The following is a 16,215-nucleotide window of genomic DNA, read 5'->3' on the forward strand; positions in this document are numbered from 1 at the left end:
GATAGGACTATAATTTGTATCCATGCTCTCCATGTTCTGAAACTTCTCCACTCTGCTGCCTCTCTGCTAACATTATCATCATCATCACGAAGTTACTATGGTAATGCATATATAACAGAAAATATTCCATTTCTCCCATTTTAAGTGTACAATTCACTGGAACTAATTATATTTATCATATTGTGCTGCCATCCCCACCATCCATTAATAACCTTTTTTCATCACCTTATTCAATCTCTGGACCCATTAAGTAATAGCACCCCATTTTCCCTACCATAGACCCTTGTAATCTCTAATCAACTTCCTCTTCATATGAATTTGCTTATTGTAGGTGTTTCATTTGACTGGTGTTATACAATACTTGTCCTTTTGTGTCTGGCTTATTTCAATCAGTGTAATGGTTTCAAGGCTCATCCATGTTGTAGCATGTGTCAGAACTTTGTTCATTTTACAGATGAATATTTTCTTTAAAATATTTTCTTTAAAATGTTGATCAGAAGAATAAATGAGCTGATATCCACACAGCACTTAAAATAATAAAATAAAAATTAATTATCTGTCATAGTTATATACCACATTTTGTTTATATATTCACCCCCTTAATGGACACTTGAGTTATTTCCAAATTTGATTATTGTGAAGAATGCTGCTGTGTACAGCATTGTACAAATATTTGTTCCAATCCTTGTTTGGCATTCTTTTGTACATTTACTGTTACTGTTTGGAGATGAATTAAAATTTATCAGGGAAAGAGGGAAGAAAGCAATTTCAATGTGGAGGGTACAGCAGAAGTGGAATGAACCTTCATAGTTCTCCAGATTATTAATGCAATAGAATCATCAAGTGTCAAGGGATTAAAAGTAAAATATGAGAGAGGCAAGTTTAGGTACAATGAGATTTGCAGGGCATTGTGCATCTAAATAATGAGTTACAATTTTATCCTGAGCATTTGGGAGCCCAATCAAAGGACTTGCAAGGTGTCTTAGTTTCTCCAGCTCCTAAGATAAATACCAAACACAGGTTGGATTAACAACAGGAGCGTATTGACTCACAGCTCATAGGCTTGATGGCTTGCTTTCTCCAAGGTCAAAAACATTTTGTCTGACCAGCAATCCTTGGGTTCCTTGGCTTTCCCATCACATGACAATACCCTCCTTTGTCTTTCTATGTTTACAGGCTCCTCCCTCTGGCTTACTCTCCTACTGTATCTGAATTTCTTCTGTTTATAAAGGACTCCATTAATCCTGATTAAGTACCAGCCTCATCAGTTGGGTCACATGTTAAATAAAATTGACATCTTCAAGAGGTACTAGTCTCAATAGGTTCATACCCACAGAAATGGGAGAAATTGAAGATAATGATTATGGTTCTGGGATTCACAACTCATTTTATCATACACTCATCATGAATATGCCTCTAAACATTTGCTCTCACTGTATCCTTGAATATGTGTTTAAGAAGGCAAGACTTCAGATAGGGAAAACACTGTCTTTATTCAGTGGTAAAGCTTCAGGCTTAGCATCCTTTATTCTTTCTACTTAGACCAATTTTCTGCTTAGGTGTGGATGAATGTTCCAGGAACTTGACTCTTTCTGGCCCCAATTCTGTCTGCATCAACATCCTGGCAGAATATACCTGTTCCTGCCTACCTGGATTCTTTTTGACCTATCTTTGGTTCCCTGAGATCCCTGAGGCTTTCCAAAGCAAAGTAATTCCTCAGGCCATGCTGAAGAACTGTCAGTGGATATCAAACTCTCCCAAAACCTTATTATCTAATACTGGCAACAGTGTGTTTTTCCTCATGGGACTCTATGGATTGATCATAGGGTTCTTCTGTTTAACATGTTACCAGCTGGGGCTCTGTGATGGCTGGTAGGTCCAAAGTGGCCTTTCTTGCATGGCTGACATTTGGTGGTTGTCTGTGGCTCAGAGCTCACCAGAGACCCTCAGCTTGCCTCTTGGGCCTTTCAAAATGGCTGCTTGGGCTTCCTCATTATATGGCAATGGATTCCAAGAAGTCATATTCCAAAGGAAGAAATCAAAAACTGACAGTTCTCTTTAGGTCTGGGCTTGGATGTCCCAGAATATTTCTTTTACCCTAGTCAACCTCTTTTCCTCTATGCAATGCATGCATATTAATAGTGGAAGGATTGATGGAGGACATCTTTGGAGACTCTTTCATAATTCAGAACATATTCTATATTCTTCAGCCCACCAGAGGCAACACATGTTTTCTTTAATTAAAACTGGTTTTGAGTGCCACTAGCTGCTAATATTGTTAAGATCAGATCAATAGAGTGGTAAACTTGAAAAGGTCAATTTTTAGCCAAACTTTCTGTTTCATTCTATTATCTGTCTGACATGTATCTGTCTGTCTATCTATCTATCTAGCTATCTTTTCATCTCTCTATCTCTATCAATGTAGCAAATATCTGTCATCTATCTGTCTACATCTATCATCTATCTAATCTACCTTTAATCAATCTATCTATCTATCATCTATCTTTCTATATATCTGTCTATATCTATCTGCCTATAGTCTATCTAATCAGTCATTTACTTGATATCGTCTAGATATCTATATCCATCCATCCAATCACACATACATACATACCTACATACATCCTGTCTATCTATATCTATATCTACCTCTATGTCTATCCATCCATCTGCAATCTATCATCTATATCTATCTGTCAATATATCTAATCTCTTTTCTGAATGTATATAACCATCCACCCATTTCTCAATCCTTCTATCTTGTCTATCAATCTATCTCTATCATCTGTCTATCTATCTAATAAAACATTTATGTATAATTTCTTATCTGTCTATATCTATCATTATCTTGTCTGTCCACAACAAGATTGTATTCTTTTCTTTTCCAGACTCTTTTCTTTACTCTTTCCTTTTTATTTCTGTGCATAGGAGTGCATGGTTTTCTTATTACCTAGCATCACTTTCACCATAATCTCAAGAATTCCCAGATTCGGGGGGAGGGAACATACAAATACCAGTCACATCACCACCTAACAGGAGTCATTGGCGTAGAAGATAATGTCACAGTCATATTGGAAACACAGTCTTCTACATAGAATGAGGCAAATTTGTAAATCTTACTCTTTCTCTATCCAGATGTTGATGAGTGCTCCAAAAAAAAAAGTAACTGATACACATAAAAAAGAAAACCCAAAACACTCAATTCCCCTTATTCCCCCTATTACTGATCTATAGTATTGGTGAGGTACACTTGTTACTGCTGATGAAAGGATATTAAGATATTACTGTCAACTATAGTCCATTGAATACAATAGGTACTTTTTCTCCACATAACAATCTATCGTTAACTCTTTGTACATGTGTTATACATTTGTATTAGCTCATGAAAGAACTTATTTATATTGTAGTGTTAATGATAAACAACATGCACTTCTTGTTTAACAGTAATACAATCCCTCTAGCTTTCCTTTTGGTGGCATACATGACTCTAAGAAACCCCTTCAGCCAAATTATATACAAATCAGTACTATTAATTATAATCCCAATAATGAGTGACCCTCACCGCTATCCCTTTCCAAACTTTTACATTCAACCTTGTTAAAAATACTGTATATTACAGGTAACCACCCCATTTCTCTAGTTCCAATGTATTTCTTGTCCTCCTATATTTTACATTTTATTACTATGAGTTTGCGTATTCTGTTTAGTTCTCATTAGTGAAGTCACATACTATCTATCCCTTTGTGTCTGACTTACTTCACTCAGCATCATATCTTTAGGTTTTATCCATGTTGTCACATGCTGCAGGATTTCGTTGCTTTTAATGGCTGAATAATACAATATCGTCTCTCTATATAACACATTTTGTTTATCTTTTCATCAGTTGGTAGACACTTGGATTAACTCCTTCTTTTGACAGTAGTGAATAATGCTGCTATGAACATTGGTATGCAAATGCCTGGTTGACCACTGCTTTTAGATCTTCTGGGTGTATACAGAGTAGTGGATTGCCAGATCATAGGGTAACTAAATAATTTAGCTTTCAGAGGAAACGCCAAACTATTTTAAAAGTGTTAACAACCCTTCTGCTTACATGCTGATGGCCACAATTATTTTGTAGGACCATACATCACTGCAAGAGAGGTGAAGAAATGAGTTCATTGTTGTCCAGCAAGAAGATGAGAACATGGAAATAGGGCAGCATGACACCATCTACCACAATTTAGAAACAGGCAGAATGAAGCTCCTATCCATGGTCTCCTGTGATAGTTTCCTTACTTGTCTTGACTCCAGATTTTCTCTTCTACTCACCAGATGTGGATGAATGTGCCAATCCCAGAGCTTGCCCAGAGCATGCCGGTTGCCACAATACAGTTGGAAGTTACTCTTGTTCCTGCAACCCAGGATTTGCATCCATCAGTGGAAATTTGAGTTTCCAGGGTTCAGGAGGGAGGTGTGAAGGTAGGTGGAGGGACCTGTTGGGAACTCAGGTCCAAGGCTCTTTGCAAAATCAGAAGTAATGGGGGAGGGCATAACTTGGCTGAGTTTGGGACACACATCTGCAAAGTTGAGGCTGATCATATTCATTCATTCACTAATCCAACAAATACCACTTGAATACCTATTATGCACCAGTTCTGACTTTGGGTACTGGGGATACAGTGGTGAATAAAACAGGCAAATATACTTGTTTTCCTAGACCCTAGAATCTAGCAGGTAGTGATATGAAACAACAAGAAGGTGAACATATTCTGTGTCTTGTATAGATAAAAGGGATGAAGACAAATATGGTAGACTTAAGAATGATGTCTAGAAATAGCAAATCCTCAGAGATAGAAAGTTGGACTTGAGTTTACTATGGGAGAGGGGGAAAGGGAAGTGTAGGTTTGGTAGATACAGAGTATTTGTAAAGAAAAAGAGGAAAAAGAATGCAGGAAAGATGGGTAAGGAGTGCTAACTTTGATAGAGTGGTTAGGAAAGGCCCCTCTGAGAAGTTGACATTTAAGAAAAATTCTTAAGGAAGTAAAGGAGGGAGCTATCAGGTATCTGGGGATGGCATTTCAGGAAGAAGGAATGACAGGTATGAAGGCCTGGAGGCAAAATCCCAGCCACGGGCTAAACTCTTCTATAAATATTCTCATTTATTTTCCCAAAAAACCTTATGATAACAGTGACACTTTGTGCATATTTTATAGATAAGGAAACCTCCTCTCCAGGGTGATGGAATCATTTGCTGGTGGTTAAACAGGTATGAAGGAGGAGAATCAGGATCTGCATCTTGTCTCCCTGGGACAGCACACCCCATGATCTTTTGTCTTTAAATGAAGTTCAAACAATCCTGAAGCTCTGGCTACTCAGGGAGGGATTGCACAGGGCTGACATGGATTTAAATGCCAAACTCCCAAAGCCTGAGAATCAAGGGTATGCCAGAAGCTATCCTCTAAATTCCAGAGCCATAAAGGACCTGGGTTTAAATACCAATTGTGCCTTCCTCAATATATGTGACTTTGAGCATTTTTTGAAATTAGAGATGAGGTGGATTTAGGGAACTATCATACACAAAACAGTGGATTCCCATTTACCTTTCTATTATTAACATCTTTATTGGTGTGGTATATTTATTACAATTGATGACAGCATGTTTCTATTTTGGTATTGTTGACTACAAACCATGGCTTAACTTAGTGTTCACTGTTTTTGTAGACTCACACTTCTAGTTCCTAAAACTTATTACAAAGACACAGGAATCAAATGGAAAGTTACTGGCACAAGGACAAGGATATAGAGAAATGGAATAGAATTAAGAGTGCAGGAATCAACCCTCATGTTTATGACCAAATGATTTTGACAAGGGGGCAAAGACCACTCAATTAGCAAGTAATATTCTCTCCAATAGATGGTGCTGAGCAATCTGGGTGTCCATTTGCATAAAAAGTGAAGGCCCCTACCTTGCACGATATGCAAAGACCTAAATATAAGAGCCATATAGACGCATAGAGAAGCGTCTTTCAGACCTGATTTGCTAGGCAGTAGAATTTTTGACCTTGAGCATTTTGAAAGCTTCAGTTTCCTCCTCTGAAACGTAGATAATATTACCATAGACCTCATGCTAATGCTATGAGCATTTGGTGAACTGATGAATGTAAAGGATTTAGCTCAGTGCCTGCTAGACAGAAAGCTCAATATGTTAGTAACTAATTTTTATTTTATTTCAGTTACACAGCCCTTGATGTGCCACAGGCTCCATTCTGAATACTTTTGTGGATACCAGCTCATTTATTCATTTGATCACCTCTTTAAGTTAGGTGCTGTTGTTATCCCCATTTGACACATCAGGCACTAAGGCACACAGAGATGAAATTTTTGCCTAGTGACACAGATCATAGAAGATAGGACTATAATTTGTATCCATGCTCTCCATGTTCTGAAACTTCTCCACTCTGCTGCCTCTCTGCTAACATTATCATCATCATCACGAAGTTACTATGGTAATGCATATATAACAGAAAATATTCCATTTCTCCCATTTTAAGTGTACAATTCACTGGAACTAATTATATTTATCATATTGTGCTGCCATCCCCACCATCCATTAATAACCTTTTTTCATCACCTTATTCAATCTCTGGACCCATTAAGTAATAGCACCCCATTTTCCCTACCATAGACCCTTGTAATCTCTAATCAACTTCCTCTTCATATGAATTTGCTTATTGTAGGTGTTTCATTTGACTGGTGTTATACAATACTTGTCCTTTTGTTTCTGTATTATTTCAATCAGTGTAATGTTTTCAAGGTTCATCCAAGTTGTAGCATGTGTCAGAACTTTGTTCATTTTTACAGATGAATATTTTCTTTAAAATATTTTCTTTAAAATGTTGATCAGAAGAATAAATGAGCTGATATCCACACAGCACTTAAAATAATAAAATAAAAATTAATTATCCATCATAGTTATATACCCCATTTTGTTTATATATTCACCCCCTTAATGGACACTTGAGTTATTTCCAAATTTGATTATTGTGAAGAATGCTGCTGTGTACAGCATTGTACAAATATCTGTTCCAATGCTTGTTTGAAATTCTTTGTACATTTACTGGTATTGTTTGGAGAAGAATTAAAATTCATCAGGGAAAGAGGAAAGAAAGCAATTTCAATGTGAATGTGAAACAGAAGTGAGAGTGAACCTTCATAGTTCTCCAGATTATTAATGCAATATAGTCACCATGTACCAAGGGATTAGAAGTAAAATATGAGAGATTCAAGTTTAGGAACCATGTAATTTTCAGGGCATTGTACATCCAAATAATGAGTTACAATTTTAGCCTCAGCATTTGGGAGCCCAATCAAAGGACATGCATGGTGCCTTAGTTTCTCCAGCTCCAAAGATAAATACCAAACACAGGTTGGCTTAATAACAGGAATGTACTGGCTCACAGCTCAGAGGCTTGATGGCTTGCTTTCTCCAAGGTCAATAACATTTTGGCTGGCCAGCAATCCTTGAGCTCCTTGGCTTTCCCTTCACATGACAATGCCCTCCTTTGTCTTTCTGGGTTTACAGGCACCTTCCCCTGGCTTTCTCTCCTACTGTATCTGAATTTCTTCTGTTCATAAAGGACTCCATTAATCCTGATTAAGTACCAGCCTCATCAGTTGGGTCACATGTTAAATACAATTGACGTCTTCAAGAGGTCCCATTCTCAATAAGTTCAAACCCACAGAAATGAGGGAAATTGAAGATCATGTTTATAGTTCTGGGATTCACAACTCAATATACCTTATGCTGATCATGAATATACCTCTAAACCTTTGCTCTCACTGTGTCCTTCAAAATGTGTTTAAGAAGGCAAGACTTCAGACAGGGAAAACACTGTCTTCATTCAGTGGAGAAGCTTCAGGCTTAGCATCCTTCATTCTTTCTACTTAGACCAGTTTTCTGCTTAGAGATGGATGAATGTTCCAGGAACTTGACTCTTTCTGGCCCGAATTCTGTCTGCATCCACATCCTGCCGGAATATACTTGTTCCTGCCTACCTGGATTCTTTTTGAGCTATCTTTGGTTCCCTGAGATCCCTGAAGCTTTCCGAAGTAAACTAATTCCTCAGTCCATGTTGAAGGCTTGTCAAAGGATATCAAAGTCTCTCAAAATCTTATCATCTGATAATGGCAACGGTGTGTTTTTCCTCATGGGACTCTATGGGTTGTTCATATGGTTTTTCTGCTTATCATGTTACCAGCTGGGGCTCTGTGACGGTTGGTTGGTCCAAAGTGGCCTTTCTTGCATGGCTGACATTTGCTGGTTGTCTCTGGCTCAGTGCTCACCTGGGACCCTCAGCTTGCTCATGGGCCTATCAAATGGCTGCTTGGGCTCTCTCATTGTATGGCAATGGATTGCAAGAAGTTATATTCCAAGAGAAAGAAAGCATAAGCTGACAGTCCTCTTTAGGTCCGGGCTTGGATGTCCCAGAATATTTCTTTTACCCTAGTCAACCTCTTGTTCCTCTATGCAATGTGTACATATAAAAAGTGGAAGGATTGGTAGAGGACATCTTTGGAGACTCTTTCATAATGCAGAACATATTCTATATTCTTCAGCCCACCAGAGGAAACAAATGTTTGCTTTAATTAAAACTGGTTTTGAGTGCCACTAGCTGCTAATATGGTAAAAATCAGCTCAATAGATTGGTAAACTTGAAAGGTCAAATTTTAGCCACACTTTCTGTTTCATTCTATTATCTGTCTGTCATGTGTCAGTCTATCTATTTATCTGTCTTTTCATCTCTCTATCTCTATCAATCTAGCATTTATCTGTCATCTATGTGTCTACTTCTATCATCTAACTAACCTGTCTTTTATCTATCTATCTAATCTATCTGCCTATCTATTATCTGTATAAACTGTCATCTATTTCATATCATCTGTATATCTATATCCATCCATTAACCCACACATTCATGCATACATCCTTACTTTCTATCTATATCTATTTCTAGCTCTTTGTATATCATCCATCTGTAATCTATCATCTATATCTTTCTGCCAATATATCTAACCTCTTATCTGAATGTATATATCCACCCACCCATTTATCAGTCTATCCTGTCTATCAATCTATCTCTATCATCTCTCTAATAAAAAATTTATGTATAATTTCTAATCTGTCTATATCTATCATTATCACATCTGTTATCTTTTCTTTTCCAGATTCTTTTCTTTACTCTTTCCTTTTTATTTCTGTGCATAGGAGTGCATGGTTTTCTTATTACCTAGTATCACCTTCACCATAATCTCAAGCATTCCCAGATTCAAGGGGAAGGAACATACACCTGCAAGTCGCATCACCACCTGACGGGAGCCTATGGGGTGGGAGACAAAGTATCAGCCATATTGGAAACACAGTCTGCTACATAAGACGAAGCAAATTTGTAAACCTGACTCTTTCTCTGTCCAGATGTAGATGAATGTTCTCAAAGTCCCCCACCTTGTGGACCAAACTCGAATTGCACCAACCTGATGGGGAGATACAAGTGCAGCTGTTTGCCTGGTTTCTCTTCTCCCACTGGGAATGGCTGGATCTCAGGAAAGCCAGGCCGTTTTGCCTGTTCAGGTAATGATCTCAGACAAGGAGGGTTTGGTGGACACCTGCATTGGGTTGTCTGTTCACTTGGTCCGCTGTTCCTCAGACATCAGTGAAAGTCTCAATGGTTGTATCTCTCTGAGCATTCTGTGCTAAGTCCTTTGGGGGATACAATTGTAGGTGCCAACTTGGATTTATCTTCAGGAACCTCATCTGTGAAGGTATCGGGAGCTGTTCTTCATTACTTAGGTAAATCATTAAGGACCACTAGATTTGACAACGTTATGAGGTAGTAGTGTCTTGCTCAAGTATACATAACTAATTAGAACAAGTGCCAGGATTTGAACTCTCATTAATGGCCTATAATGAGCTAAATAGAGAGTCAGGCTGTACTTGGGAGTATTGGAGGCTTTTGAACCTAGAGTAATTTTTCTTCCAGGTTCATTGCCAGTATCTACAGACAATTTTGGTTGCCACACTTTGGGGGAAGAGAGGATAGCTGCTGGCTTCTAGTAGGGAGAGGAAAGGGAAGCTGCTAAACATCCTATAGCACACGGGACACCTGCCCAAAACTAAGGATTTTCTGCTCACTTGTCAATAGTGCTAAATGTGGGAAATCCTGCTATAGAGAGAACTCAGACCTGAGTTTCAGAACTTCATCCTGAAGGGATTGGAATTAAAACTTGAAAGTTATTCTTTGTTCTCCTTCCCCTTTCCTATCAAATCAGTCATTGAGTCTTGGGGAGTTTACATGCTGAATATCTCTTGAATCTCTCCACTCTGCCTCAGCCTTGGTTCTGGATTTGTAGTTACTCTAGAAGCCTCCTCACTGATATCCCCCTTACTCAAGCTTTGCCCATCAAATCCATCCTCTTCATTGAAACCAGAAGGTTCTCACAAAGTGCTCCATCTTCCCTGAGTCTGGTGTAGCACTATTGTTCTCCACATTCCTTAAACTGAAGTTAACTCCATCAAACCAGGAATGGTGGGTTGAAGCCCTCATCAAAACCTACCTGGGTTAGTATAAAAGAGGATTACAGTCATCTTTGATTTTTCTAATCCATCTGTAGCAGTCAGCTATATTGAGTAACAAATCAACACAAACATTAATGTTTAAAAACAACTACCATTTGTTTAGCTCATGATTCCATGGGTTGGCAGCTCAGGTTGCACTCTGATGGGTGGTTCTTTTGTTCTCCATTGGGCTTACTCATGTGTCTATGGTCAGTTGTGGGTCAGCTTTGCTGATCTTGGCTGGGTTGGCTTACATTTCTGGGGCTTATCAGGGATGATACCCGTCTTGCCCACTTGTTCTATCATTCTTCATGAAGTCATCCTGGGGTTTGTTCATATGGAAAAAGCAAAGGGCCCATGAGAATGAGCAGAAGCTCACAGACCTCTTGAAGCTTAAGAGTGGGAGTGATGCTTTTTTACTTCTGTTGGATTCTGTTTGTCCAACATGAGTCACACAACTAGCCTAGCTTCAATGCGTGAGGAAATAGATTCCACCATTTGAGATAGACACACAGTTACATTGTATGCAATCCATACGAGTTCTGTGGATACAGGGAGGGTTAAAGTCTGGCCATTTTTTTCAATTTATGACAATTATGTTTCGTTCCCTGCAAATTTTATTGACATATATTCACGTAACATATAAACCTTCCAAAGTATAGAATCAGTGTCTCACAGAACCATCATCTAATTGTGCAACAATCATTGCATTCAATTTTAAACCAATTTCACTTCTCCAAAAATTAATCACTGCTAGACATGAAAAAGGAAACCCAAAATACTCAATTCCCCTTATTCCCTCAATTACTGATCTATAGTATTGGTGTGGTACACTTGTTACTTGCTGATGAAAGGATATTAAGATATTAATGTTAAAGATATTCCATTGCTTAAAATATGTACTTTATCTCTGTACAAGAATCTATTATTCTTTGTATGTGTGTTATTCATTTGTATTAGTTCATGAAAGAACATATATATTGTGTAGTGTTAATGTTAAACAATGTCCACCTCTTCGTTCACAGTCATGCAATCCGTCTAGCTTTCCTTTTCGTGGCACACATGACTCTAAGAAACCCTTCAGGCAAATTAAATACAATTCAGTGGTATTAATTATAATCCAAAATATGAGCTACACTTACCTCTATCCCTTTCCAAACTTTTAAATTCAACCTTGTTAAAAATACTGTATATTATAGGCAACTACCCCCTTTCTCTAGTTCCAATGTATCTCTTGTCATCCCATATTCTACATTTTATTACTATGAGTTTGCATATTCCATTTAATTCATATTACCGAAGTCATATAATATCTATCCCTTTGTGTCTGAGTTACTTCACTCAGCATGATATCTTTAGGTTTTATCCATGTTGTCACATGCTGCAGGATTTCATTGGTTTCAATGGCTGAATAATACAATATCATATATATACAACACATTTTGTTTATCCTTTCATCATTTGGTAGACACTAGGATTATCTCCTTTTTTTTGTCAATTCTGAATAATGGTTCTATAAACATTGGTAAACAAATGCCTGGCTGTGCCCATGCTTTCAGATCTTTTGGGTGTATACAGAGTAGTGGATTGCCAGATCATAGGGTAACTAAGTAATTTAGCTTTCAGAGGAAACACCAGACTGTTTCAAAAGTGTTAACAACCCTTCTGCTTACATGCTGATGGCCAGAATTTATTCTTAGGACCATACCTCACTGCAAGAGAGGTGAAGAAATGAGTTCATTGTGGCTCAGCAATAAGTGATGAATAAGGACGTTGGAGAGCATGACACCATCTACCACAATTTATTAACAGGCAGAATGAAGCTCTTATCCATGTTCTCCTGTGATAGTTTCCTCACTTGCCTTGACTCCAGATTTTCTCTTCTGCTCAGCAGATGTGGATGAATGTGCCAATCCCAGAGCTTGCCCAGAGCATGCCAGTTGCCACAATTCAGTTGGAAGTTACTCTTGTTCCTGCAACCCAGGATTTACATCCATCAGTGAAAATTTGAGTTTCCAGAGTTCAGGAGGGAGGTGTGAAGGTAGGTGGAGGCACCTGTTGGGAACTCAGGTCCAAGGCTCTTTGCAAAATCAGAAGTATGTGGTGAGGGTACAACTTGACTGAGTTTGGGACACACATCTGCAAAGCTGAAGCTAATCACATTCATTCATTCACTAATCCAACACATGCCACTTGAATACTTATTATGCACCAGTTCTGAATTTGGGTACTGGGGACACAGTGGTGAATAAAACAGGCAAATATACTTGTTTTCCTAGACTCTATAAACTAGCAGGTAGTTTTATGTAACAACAAAAAAGTGAGTATAATCTGTGTCTTGTATAGATAAAAGGGATGGAGACAAATATGGTAGACTTAAGAGTGATGTCTAGAAATAGCAAATCCCCAGAGACAGAAAGTTGGAATTTAGGTTACTATGGGAGAGGGAGAAATGGGAGTGTCGATTTGGTAGATATGGAGTATTTGTAAATAAAGAGAGGAAAAAGAATGCAGGAAAGATGGGTAAAGAGTGCTAACATTGATAGAATGGTTAGGAAAGGCACTCTGAGAAGCTGACATTTAAGAAAAATTCTTAAGGAAGTAAAGGAGGGAGCTATCAGATATTTGGGGATGGCATTTCAGGAAGAAGGAATGACAGGTCTGAAGGCATGGAGGCAAAATCCCAGCCATGGGCTAAACTCTTCTATACATCTTCTCGTTGGATGTCCCAAAAGACCTTAGGATATCAGTGACATTTTGTGCATATTTTATGGATAAGGAAACCTCCTCTCCAGGGTGATGGAATCATTTGCTGGAGGTTAAACAGGTATGAAGGAGGAGAATCAGGATCTGCATCTTGTCTCCCTGGGACAGCACACCCCATGATCTTTTGTCTTTAAATGCAGTTCAAATGATCCTGAAGCTCTGGCTACTCAGGGAGGGATTGCACAGGCCTGACATGGATTTAAATGCCAAACTCCCAAACCCTGAGAGTCAAGGGTATGCCAGAAGCTGTCCTCTAAATTCCAGAGCCATAAAGGACCTCGGTTTAAATATCAATTGTGCCTTCCTCAATGTATGTGACTTTGAGCATTTTTTGAAATTAGAGATGATGTGGATTTAGGGAACTATCATACACAAAACAGTGGATTCCCATTTACCTTTCTATTATTAACATCTTTATTGGTGTGGTATATTTATTACAATTGATGACAGCATGTTTCTATTTTGGTATTGTTGACTACAAACCATGGCTTAACTTAGAGTTCACTGTTTTTGTGGACTCACACTTCTAGTTCCTAAAAGTTATTACAAAGACACAGGAATCAAATGGCAAGTTACTGGCACAAGGACAAGGATATAGAGAAAGGGAATAGAATTAAGAGTGCAGGAATCAACCCTCATGTTTATGACCAAATGATTTTGAAAAGGGGGCAAAGACCACTCAATTAGCAATTAATATTCTATCCATTAGATGGTGCTGAGCAATCTGGGTGTCCATTTGCATAAAAAGTGAAGGCCCCTACCTTGTATGATATGCAAAGACCTAAATATAAGAGCCATATAGACTCATAGAGAAGCGTATTTCAGACCTGATTTGCTAGGCAGTAGAATTTTAGACCCTGAGCATTTTAAAAGCTTCAGTTTCCTCCTCTGAAACGTAGATAATATTACCATAGACCTCACAGTAATGCTATGAGCATTTGGTGAACTGATGAATGTAAAGGATTTAGCTCAGTGCCTGCCAGACAGAAAGCTCAATATGTTAGTAACTAATTTTTATTTTAGTTCTGTTACATAACCCTTGTTATGCCCCAGGCTCTATTCTAAATAATTTTGTGGATACCAGCCCATTTATTAATTTGATCACCTCTTTAAGTTAGGTACTGCTGTTACCCCCACTTGACACATCAGGCACTGAGGCACACAGAGGTGAAATTTTTGCCCAGTGACACAGATCATAGAAGATAGGACTATAATTTGTATCCATGCTCTCCATGCTCTGAAACTTCTCCACTGTGCTGCCTCTCTGCTAACATTATCATCATCATCATCAAGTTACTATGGTAATGCATATATAACAGAAAATATTCCATTTCTCCCATTTTAAGTGTACAATTCACTGCAACTAAGTATATTTATCATATTGTGCTACCATCCCCAGCATCCATTAATAAACTTTTTACATCACCTTATTCAATCTCTGGACCCATTAAGTAATAGCACCTCATTTTCCTTGCCGTAGCCCCTTGTAATCTCTAATCAACTTCCTCTTCGCATGAATTTGCTTATTGTAGGTGTTTCATTTGACTGGTGTTTTACAATACTTGTCCTTTTGTGTCTGTATTATTTCAATCAGCATAATGTTTACAAGGTTCATTCAAGTTGTAGCAGGTATCAGAATTTTGCTCATTTTTACAGATGAATATTTTCTTTAAAATATTTTCTTTAAAATGTTGATCAGAAGAATAAATGAGCTGATATCCACAAAACACTTAAAATAATAAAATAAAAATTAATTATCCGTCATAGTTATATACCACATTTTGTTTATATATTCACCCCCTTAAGGGACACTTGACTTATTTCCAAATTTGATTATTGTGAACATTGCTGCTGTGTACAGCATTGTACAAATGTCTGTTCCAATACTCGTTTGAAATTCTTTGTACATTTACTGGTATTATTTGGAGAAGAATTAAAATTTATCAGGGAAAGAGGAAAGAAAGCAATTTCAATGTGAAGGTTAAACGGAAGTGAGAATGAACCTTCATAGCTCTCCAGATTATTAATGCAATAGAATCACCAATTACCAAGGGATTAGAAGCAAAATATGAGAGATGCAAGTTTAGGTACCATGAAATTTTCAGGGCATTGTACCTGCAAATAATCAGTTACAGTTTTATCCTGAGCATTTGGGAGCCCAATCAAAGGACCTGCACGGTGTCTTAGTTTCTCCAGCTCCTAAGATAAATACCAAACACAGGTTGGCTTAACAACAGGAATGTACTGGCTCACAGCTCAGGGATTGATGGCTTGCTTTCTCCACGGTCAGTAACATTTTGGCTGGCCAGCAATCCTTGAGTTCCTTGGCTTTCCCTTCACATGACAATGCCCTCCTTTGTCTTTCTGGGTTTACAGGCACCTCCCCCTGGCTTTCTCTCCTACTGTATATGAATTTCTTCTGTTCATAAAGGACTCCATTAATCCTGATTAAGTACCAGCCTCATCAGTTGGGTCACATGTTAAATAAAATTGACGTTTCAAGAGGTCCCATTCTCAGTAGGTTCAAACCCACAGAAATGAGGGAAATTGAAGATCATGTTTATAGTTCTGGGATTCACAACTCAATATACCTTATGCTGATCATGAATATACCTCTAAACCTTTGCTCTCACTGTGTCCTTCAAAATGTGTTTAAGAAGGCAAGACTTCAGACAGGGAAAACACTGTCTTCATTCAGTGGTGAAGCTTCAGGCTTAGCATCCTTCATTCTTTCTACTTAGACCAGTTTTCTGCTTAGAGATGGATGAATGTTCCAGGAACTTGACTCTTTCTTGCCCCAATTCTGTCTGCATCAACATCCTGGCAGAATATACTTGTTCCTGCCTACCTGGATT

The 16,215-nt window shown here is 38.1% G+C and overlaps 1 protein-coding gene across 10 annotated transcripts in view; it reads left to right on the top strand.

Moving 5' to 3' along the window:
- The window catches only part of LOC119525629 (adhesion G protein-coupled receptor E1-like), a 246,041-nt gene that overhangs the window by 42,512 nt on the left and 187,314 nt on the right, over positions 1 to 16,215 (top strand). For 9 of the 10 annotated variants that reach the window (XM_037824432.1, XM_037824436.1, XM_037824437.1 and 6 more), the window contains exons 8-10: positions 4,315 to 4,461; positions 9,455 to 9,610; positions 12,489 to 12,635. In XM_037824432.1, coding sequence (XP_037680360.1) covers positions 4,315 to 4,461; positions 9,455 to 9,610; positions 12,489 to 12,635 — 450 coding nt within the window. The remainder of the gene's footprint in view (positions 1 to 4,314; positions 4,462 to 9,454; positions 9,611 to 12,488; positions 12,636 to 16,215) is intronic. The other variant, XM_037824438.1, reaches the window with a different exon arrangement.

This window comes from Choloepus didactylus (assembly GCF_015220235.1).
Source record: "Choloepus didactylus isolate mChoDid1 chromosome 25 unlocalized genomic scaffold, mChoDid1.pri SUPER_25_unloc2, whole genome shotgun sequence".
NCBI classification, from domain to species: domain Eukaryota; kingdom Metazoa; phylum Chordata; class Mammalia; order Pilosa; family Megalonychidae; genus Choloepus; species Choloepus didactylus.